The sequence below is a fragment of the Vicia villosa genome, linkage group LG1, assembly GCF_029867415.1.
Source record: "Vicia villosa cultivar HV-30 ecotype Madison, WI linkage group LG1, Vvil1.0, whole genome shotgun sequence".
Lineage (NCBI taxonomy): Eukaryota > Viridiplantae > Streptophyta > Magnoliopsida > Fabales > Fabaceae > Vicia > Vicia villosa.
Genome location: NC_081180.1, coordinates 4,256,240 through 4,266,040, shown reverse-complemented (window position 1 = coordinate 4,266,040; position 9,801 = coordinate 4,256,240). Strand labels below are relative to the sequence as shown.

Genomic DNA, 9,801 nt, shown 5'->3' with positions numbered 1-9,801 from the left:
TTAATTTTTTCCGCGAAAAATACTTTCTCGTTAAAATAATAAGCTACAATTTTGTGAGTACTGGATGTCCACGAGAATTATATTCCGGTCTTTCATCATTAATATTAATTCAAAACTAATAATTTTACAATTTCGCAAACAAACAATTCGACATGAATCTGCTCAGCCGCAATAGGTAACTCCTCCACATCAACATGAATATGCTCAGCCTCAATAGATACCTCCTCGACAACAATAGGAACCTTTACCTCCTCCACAACAATAGGAACTGGATCAGCCTCCACAGGAGCAGAATCCCCCACATCATTAGAAACTCTAGCAGCTCGGCGTCAGGGTGCGTGGAACTGCCTGTGCGCGTGCTCAGCCATCCGTTTCCGGTGAGAACCAGTTGCACAAGTCGTTCAGCCCATAGCTAGGAAGCCTCTATCTCTGTCTCAGCAGCTCTATAGACAGTTGCCACTATATCACCAGACCTTCCATAATGGTGTTGTCCTTTCCCCTGGTCCTCATTAAAAAACATTAAAAAATATTAGTGAAAAAAATAGAAAAAACAAAACAAAGCTTTTAAACTACCAAAAATTTTAAAAAAAAAATTGAATTGCCGGAAAGTTTTGGAAATTCTGAAATTTCCGAGAAATTCTTTCAGAAATTTTGGAATTTCTGGTATTTCACTATGTTTTCCAAAGAATTTTTGATATAGAGATAAAATTTCTAGTATCCTACTTACTATTTTTCAAAGAATTTCTGATCTGCATTGAAATTTTTAGTATCACCTAAGATTTTTCAAAATGTTTAATTTTCAGACGTGAATTTGTGAAATGGTGAAAAATTTGAGTAGGGTTATAATTAACTTTTCAATGAAAGAGGGTGTCAAATATAACTTGGGATAACATTTAGAATCTTCCGCTCATTGGTTAGGCGCTGGATTCAACTTCCATCTTATATTTTAAAAGATCTAAACAGGACGGACTTGTCCGTTTGCCGCCCCTAATTAGGATTATATGAAAACCGAACATTCCATTCCAAAACACGTACCATTACATACCTAATCTAAATTGACATTATTAATTGCACATTTTCTCCCACTAATACAATTATACAAGTGAAAAAAAAAATTCACGTAGGTATTTTACATCGGTTCGTTACAAAGAAAATTTCATAGTTTTTAAAAATTAAACCATCGATTGTTAGCTTTATTGAAGCGAAAAATGTTTCCTCACTTTTTAATCGGGTTTAAAATCTAAAGAAGTAAAAGAAAATTGTTAGGCTTATTTTTTAAATAAAGTTAGTTAGGTTTTTAAAAACAAGCTACCGTTCATATTCTATACTTCCATCGTGCTCTGTTTCCAGCCTCACGGCTTGTCCATGTGCTCCTCCGTCGCATCTGGCTCTGTAAGTCACATTACCATTTTGATAGAAAATGTTTGCAGTTTTATTCCGATAATAACTAATATATTACTGAGGAAGTGTATTTTTCTAGCATTATTCTATATATATTAGTGCTGATTTATGTTTGTTCTTATTGTATAGATAAGTAGACATTCTTTCCATCTTCTGTCTCACTACTTAAGATCTCCACAAAATTCCTTGAAATAGTCCTTAGGGGTGACTTATCTTATAAGAATCTATTCTTGTTGCTTTTCAATGTTCCACATCCAATCTTGACCATTCCCTTGGAGCTTTATTTATTTTGACACTAACGATTGTGAATAATTCCCTTTTCTCAACAAGTTTATCTTTTGTTCAATGGTCTGCAGCTGCAGTACCTGATATTCCATCATTCTCATTATGGTACCTATAAATTATTTTTGAATTTTTTTCTGCAAACTTTTATTTTTTAGTGAGACTAGACAAGTTTCAAGTACCATTAAAATGTGTGTTGTCCTTGTTGGATTTTCCACACACAGTCAAACCAATTATACTCAACTCATGTGCTTATGCACTTTTACTTCTTCTCTTTGTTTTGTTTGATTTGAGACTTTATAACTTTCCAATATAGTTAGTTCTTTATCCAAATCATATATACTTAGTGAAGATGATTTGGTAAGAAGAATAAAGTGTAGAGTATGAAGCACGGACACCCCGAAAACGGCACCGATGCTGACATACTGACACTAATAATAATTTGAAAAAATGATTAAATTAAACTTAATCACAAGTGTCGGTGTAAGTGTCCGACACAGACACGTCTTTTTTCTGAGGTGTCGGTGCTACAAAATATTCGGAAAAATTGATCAACTTTCATTAGCCTCCTTTTGATGGAAAGAAGTGAATTTTGCTGGATCTGCTTCCAGTTCATCATTATATTTTCATTTGCTAGGTGTTTTTTTATGGATCAGCTTCTCAATTTTGAGTACAGTTGATAGCATCAGAAAAACAAAAACCAGAACAGACACAATACATATCAGAAGCATTAAACCAGAAGCCATGCTACTTTTCACCTCATGAGCATATTCAGCACAAGCTAGACCAAGGAATGTTAAAGGGAATGAGTAGATCCACCATGTAACGTTTAACCTTTTTATAGTTTTCTTGAACAGTCCTGGCCTGCAAGCCTGCATTATACATCCATCGATCGTTACAACGAAAGCGGTAATTAAAATAGCCAACTAAGAAAAAGAGATAGATGAATTGGACCTACCTGAGAAAGAAAAAGGAACAAAGACAGAAAGAACAGCATCTTTGATGAGATGAGAAAAGAACCTGAGATGGATTTCCAAGCTAAACTTGCCATGCTTGGAGCAGCAAAATACAAGAAATAAGCTGGCCTTAGAACTATAGGAAACTGGTTATTACTCGTCAGACGCTGATACAGCGTCACGAATAGAACCAAATAATGTACCATTCCTAGCGAAAACATTGAAAGCGCACACTCGTTCCAACCGATTTCTGTCGCTACTTGAGCCGCGACCAAGTTGCCTATAACAGAAACAAGGTTAACAGGGTTTGCTACCACTGACAGAAACCTCTTTTTAGTTGTGAACCATTGCCCGAATAGTTTTACATCAAGAAGGAATATAACAAAAGAAAATGACAGACAAAGAAACTCGTAGTAACAAGTCCTCGGAACAATCGAAGGCGGAGACGATTGAAGCATGAGAAGATAAGAAATCCAAGGAGTATACATGTAGTTAACTCCAATATGATGTGAAAACTCATCCTTCACTGCATTAAAGTGCAAGATGCACTTGAGCATATAGAGAAAAGATAAGATGGTTGCAATGACTACTGCAAGACACCAAAGTAGTAGATAAGCAACAGAAGGCATCAAGTTAAAACCATGCCATAGAGTTTGTGATTCATTGTTATGCTCACTTAAACTCTTCCATAGCAAAGCTTGAGCACCAAAGGAAAGAGAGATGAAAAAGTAGCCTGCATGGATCTTAGTTAAGAATGGTGGTGACTCTGAATGTGATGATGGCTTGGTTTTTGGGTTTGAAATGGAAATGGAATCATCACTGCTTTTAGCACTAGTATGATGATTGTTCATGGAAGCACATACAATAATGTCAATTGTTGGCTTGATTGCAGCCTCATCCATTCTATATAGTTGTTATATATGTATAGAAGTGATTCAGATTTGATTTCTATAGATTTGTGTTTTGTCCCTACCCCAATTGAGGAGATATATATAGTGCAAATTAAGTAGAGACATTGAATTTAAAAAAGGAAAAGCATTCCTCAAAAGTAAAATGTGAGGAAGCTAGCTATAAGATATATTTACTCCATGGTGCATTTTATATTAAAAAAATGATGAATGGTGTGTATAACCTTACAACTGTTCACTTTTTTCCTTCTACTTTGTGAAGATTTGTCTAGACATGTGGAATACATAAAGTTTGGTTACTAATTTAATAGGAAATTCCTTTGCATGCACTATCCACCAAGAGCATTTTAATACTAAGAGTTGTCATTATGCCTCTTGTTCCCTTTTTCTATTTAGAATGAGAGTGAACAAGATACTAACTACCAGTCACTATATGGAAGATCTCATTGTAAATATTTTGTCTATTTTCTTAAGACTCTTTATAGGGACAAAGATTATCATAGGCATTGAAGAAAATGAATAAAGAATTGCATTTGGAATTAATATTTGAATGGCTGAAGTAAATTGAGAGGAATATGCTGTAGACAATATTGAAGCAAAAATATGTGCAAGAATTATCCTTCCAAAACAAATATAACATGTTTACTTTACTTATTTATCAATGTTTTAGCTAGGTTTTATTTGACAAAAATAGTATATAAACTTGCTACAACAAATCAACTTATAGTTGAAAAACCTTGCATATATAAATTAACTACTAATAGGTCTCTCACGCGAGAGACCTCCATTTATTTTATTTTTTTTAGTTTTTGACAATGATATCGGGGTTTTCGTCAATTTTAATGGAGATTATTTTATGGGGTCAAAAATCTTATTATTTTAAAGTTTTTTTAATGTTCACACATATTTTTGAGTTAAACTGCGAGTTATTTTTACTGGGGCTCAATAACCCCCGCTAAATGGTTGAAAACGAAAAAAAAGAGAGGTGGAAAGGCTTGCTTACGAATGTGAGAAGCCTATTAAGGTCTCTCGCAGTAGCCTGAACCCTATGAGTGTGTTTTAATTTTATTTTATTGGATAGAGTCGGAAGTGTTGGGAAAAAAATGGTTTTCCACTTTTTAATACTAAATGTTAAGGCATTGAAAATAGAGTCATTGATAGTGTCAAGAGTAGCATTGAGTTTTCCAACACTTAAAAAACACACATTCACGTAATCAGGATACTAATTATCATTCATTTTAGATCGGACAATTAAGATTTAAGTTTTATATTAAGCCATCAGATCTTGTTCAAACGGTAATTAGTAACCCGAATGCGTGAATTCGATGAATGTTGCATATTCATTTTTGGTCAAGAGTAGCCTTGTGCTAAATGTCAATGGTTCATATAAGAGACATTGACACCACTTCTCAAACAAAAACTTTTAAGGTATTAGATATATGAGACACATCTCTTATATATCTAACTTTTTTTTCATTTTTTAGTCGACATAAAGTTAATCTCTCAAACTTAAATTCTAACAATCTCTCCCTTAAATATAAGTCATTCACACTACTAGATTAGATTTATATTAGGATCTCACTACTGCTCATTTATTAAGATGAACCAGAGTTCTGATACTACTTGTTGGAACGTATGGAGCGTTGAGAGTAGCATTGGGATAAATGCTCAAGATCCATAAGAAACTTTGTCATTGTGTCTCTCAACGCAAAATCTTAAAACATTAGATATATGAGTCACATCATATATATATATATATATATATATATATATATATATATATATATATATATATATATATATATATATATATATATATATATATATATATATATATATATATATATATATATATATATATCTTCATTTCAGATCAAAGTAGAACTAACATCTCACACTTGAATTCTGAAATATCCCCTCCAGTGTGAATCAACTATATCACTATTTCATGATAGGATTCCACTTTCGCTTCTCTACCAAATCAAATATAAGTTTTAATACTGCTTGTTGAGAAGTTCGGGAAGCATTGAGAGTAGTCAATGAGCTAAACGTCTAGGATCTATAGGAGATTTTGACATCACATCTCATTCCAAAATCTTAAAGTATTAGGTATATGAGTCACAATGAGGAGGAGATGACTTCTCGCCTCATCCCAAAGAATGTTGAGGCTTGAATCTAAAATATTTTCAGATACAAGTTGCTCCATTAGATCAATTGCTTGAAAGTCAATTATTAGTAGGGGTGTTCAAAACCAAACCAACTCAATAGAAAACCGCAAACCAAACCAAACTGAAACCGCAAAAAATCGCATTTGGTTCGGATTAGTTTGGGTCATCTTTTAACAAAATCGCACGGTTCGGTTCGCTTTGCGTATTTTGTAAACCGAATCAAACCGCATTATGTTACAACCTAACTTTTACTTAACTCACATCCAACCCAAATTTAAACCTATTATACATTAACATTATAATTACGAACAATTTTCTCGTCCTTACACATATGATTTCAGTCCCGATCTTCTCAAATCTCTAATAGCATTATCGTGTCTTCTTGGCCACATACATATTCTCTCTTTTTCTATAAACTCTACTCTCTTATATTCTTTCTTTTTCATCTTCTCATTTTTATGCAAATGTTCCCTAATTCAGTTTCGTTTTTATCGCACATCTTCTCATCTAATCTCTCAACTCTTTTGTTTTTTATTTTTCACCTTCACTAATCTTTCGTCTCTTCTATTTTTTTTATTTCATTATAATAATTTGTATCTTATTTTATGCTATTATTTTATGTTTATTATTCTACTTTTGTCTAATTTAATTTTTACATATTAAATCGAAAGTTGTTGTCAAAATATGGCGAGTTTTGGTGTTATTTGATAGTGTATGGATGTCTAAATACAAAGTTATGTTGTCATCTATATGTGTGTATGGCTCAATAAAATATTTGTAAAAAACCGAATCAACCGAACCGATCCAAACCGCATTAGTTTGGTTTGGTTTGGTTCAGATTTTTTTTAAAAGCCAACCGAATCAAACTAAACCGCACGATTTATTCTCTTGTGGTTCGGATGATTTTTTTCGTCAAAACCGCTCAAACCGAACCGCGAACACCCCTAATCATTACTTTTATTACTTTTACTATTTAAAGGTTTTATCATGTTAAAAATTGGATTTTGATTTTTAAAAATTTTATCTCATTTTTTATTTTCCTTACAAAATGATAGATAAGAAATTCAATTAAATTCTTAATTTTAAAAATGAGAGAATGAGGAAAGACTAATTAGATTTAGGCTATAAGTTCAAACACCACTTCAAATAATGCATAACAAAAAAAATGGTAGACTCATTTATCACACGATTCTGCCATAGTCAAACAAATTTGTAAGCTAAATTAATATAAATTAATATGTCATAACCTGTTGAAGAGACTAACGTTTATTTTTAGATTTATATACAATTTCAATTTTTTCTATTTTGACTTATTCAAAAAAATTTATTCTTCCATTTTAAGCCACTATTTTGGTCTCATAGTTTCTAACTTTTTAGACTTTTTTTCGTACTATATATTTTGAGTTAGAATTTCGGTGAAGCATCAAATAGGAATGGAATCATGTCAGGTTGATTGGATTTATAGCCTAGAATGCAAATCTAGATGTTTTTAAACAAAAAATAGACAAAACTAAAGTTTTTTTAAAAAAATATTATTTGGTTAAAAAATTAGATTAATACTAGTAGTATTTATGTCTATTTATATTTAAATAAATCTATTAGAAATAAATTAGAAATTCTATTTAAAAAATTGAGGCTTTTTATCTTTGAATGAATCACAAAATATGAAGCAAGAAAGTGAATTTATTATTTGGAGGAAGAAAGAGAGAGTAGATGTAGTAAATAAGAAAGAGAAAATCTATACCAATATATAAAGGCAAAATATGATTTTGGTGTAGTTTATTTTTCTTTTAATTATACCCTTTCCAGTTTTTTTAACCTTTAATCTCTCTTTACTAACTGTTATATGGCCGTTTTTATTTCTTTTTCATTTTTTTTTTATTTTATAAAATTAAAATAAAAAATCAACCCATGATAAACAGTATTTATATTTTTATCCGTTTGCACATTAAAGAAAGCGGACAGACGAACACGTGAGTGCCCGTCTGGACGCTAGTGTAAGTAAGAGAAATGTATTTAGTAAAATAAAAAGTCACATATTCATCTAATTCAATCAAAGAGTTATTATTTTTCTCTCTGATCTCTTATATTAATATCATATATTAATAGTACTCTCATTTGATATGTCATATGCCCTATATTCGTTATTTGGGTGGCAAACGGACATGTCCGTCCCGCTTAAGTCCACCTCACAAAAGCCTGCAAAAAAATGGGACGGGGCAGGACGGACATAGTTGAGTGTGCAGACCTAAAATCTTATCCCGCCGCACAAAAATACGGACGGGGCAGGGATTGTCTGCGGACACTACACCTTTTCGGCCTAAAAAATATAAAATTGTGTTAATTCATATGTTCACAAAAACCCGCAAAAAAAATGACGACACGAAACAGTCACATTAAAGGGTGAGAACCTAATAGAACGGACATGCCCAACGGATAAGTCCGTTTTGTCACCACTATGAATATTACACACATTCTATTTACATGCACAAGTTAACGTGTATTCCAAACCAAATCCAAATACTGATCAAATAGCAGGATATTTTTTATCTTAATTGGTGCCTAAATAAAAACCTCTCATTTAATTACAAAAAAAAAAAAAAAAAACCTCTCATTTAAGTGATTGATTATTCGAATGGTTTGTGACGTGTATAAATTCTCTTCAAGTGGACAATTTATATGAAATGGGTAATTTGATGGATACTCAACTAATGACAATTTGCAATGGATAACACGAAAAATGTTATTTTCAATTCATCTTTTTCACTTTTAACATGCAGTGGCAGAACAATGATAAGATTTTATATGCTTTTCCTAACTTATGAGATTTTAATTAATTTGTGATGGATTCCACTTAACTATCAAATAAATACGCATATAAGGCAAATCTTTATCCTTTCATTTCTCGAAGTGACACTTATCAATAAGTTGACCTTACAATATGTAACAAATTATAAATTTGGTGGAAGTTGTTCTTTGCCTTTTATCAAAATATTGCTTTTGTTTGATTCTGTTGCGGAGACAAAAATATTTAGTCCTTAAAATAATATTAAAAAACCTAAACTCTTACTAGGGTTGTATTTCAAGTCACTCAAGGATTAATTTGACCGTACCATCATGGTGTCAAAGACATGTGTATGAGCAGAATAATGATGGTAATTATTCGAGTGGTTTTAGTAACAAATTAAACATTTATTCTTTAGACGGTGTATCAATCAAAGATATGTAGACGTTGTTTTTAGTACTCTGCTGACATCTCATGAAAAATTGAAGTCTTTGAATTTCGGGGAGTATGGTTTTAAGGTTGAAATATAAAGGAACGGACGGGAGAGCACCGCATGAAGTGAAGCATGTGATTTAATTTGTCTTGATATGAGGAAACTTAAAAGGTTTAGACATAATAAAGATTGACAGATTGAGAGGTCTTTCTTAATTTTATGGGAGGTGATGCATGGTCGTTTTTAGTTAGCCTACAACGAAATAATTTTCATATAACCGTCAAATTTTCATCGGTCTTCATCTCAATAAGGTTGTATTTCACCTTCCATCAATATTAATTCAATCTTCACGAAATTCGATATTTATCACCTTTCTGTTATCGGTATCAGTCAATAATTCATTCAACTTGGATGTCAATGAGGCGAGAGATGTCCCATCCGGAAGCAAAAACTCTACAAGAGGTTTATCTCCGTTGAAGTACACTTTTGTCTTAATAAAAAATTGAGGAAGAGACATTTTGAGATGTTTTTCACAACAACATATAACCCCTATTTATACAACTTTAGATTCATTCTAGACCACACAAAACGGCCGATACAATCACAATCGTAAAAAACTGTCGGCAAAATTCTAAAAGTTAAAAAATCTTTAAATTTGTAATACCAGAAAATATACATTGTTTGAAATTTCTAGTATCACATGGCATTTTTTTAAAATATCGGTGTTATTTTTCAGCGTACCAGAAATTTTTGAAATTCCCAGTATTAGTTCATACCAAAATTTTTGTTTATATTAGAAAATTTGAATTTTCTATTGGAAATTTCGTATGTATATTTGTCTTCAAATTTGAACAGGGACACTTTTGAA

At 31.9% G+C, this 9,801-nt stretch overlaps 1 protein-coding gene across 2 annotated transcripts; it reads right to left on the bottom strand.

Moving 5' to 3' along the window:
- Positions 1-819: 819 nt before the first annotated feature.
- Positions 820-3,664, bottom strand: LOC131599853 (S-type anion channel SLAH4-like). 2 transcript variants are annotated; one of them, XM_058872108.1, is made up of 2 exons: positions 2,642-3,662; positions 820-2,555 (listed from the first exon to the last, which is right to left on the bottom strand). In XM_058872108.1, exons 1-2 carry the CDS (start codon positions 3,539-3,541, stop codon positions 2,310-2,312), a joined length of 1,146 nt encoding a protein of 381 aa, XP_058728091.1. In that variant the 5' UTR covers positions 3,542-3,662; the 3' UTR covers positions 820-2,309. The 2 variants fall into 2 exon arrangements, with proteins under 2 accessions (XP_058728091.1, XP_058728095.1); XM_058872112.1 differs by having other exon boundaries at positions 2,422-2,555; positions 2,704-3,664.
- Positions 3,665-9,801: the final 6,137 nt, after the last annotated feature.

Coding starts and splice junctions, on each gene's coding strand:
- LOC131599853 (XM_058872108.1), bottom strand. CDS start 3,541: ATGGATGAGGCTGCAATCAAGCCAACAATTGACATTATTGTATGTGCT. Junction 2,556..2,641: donor TGTTCCTTTTTCTTTCTCAG/GTAGGTCCAATT, acceptor TGTATAATGCAG/GCTTGCAGGCCAGGACTGTT.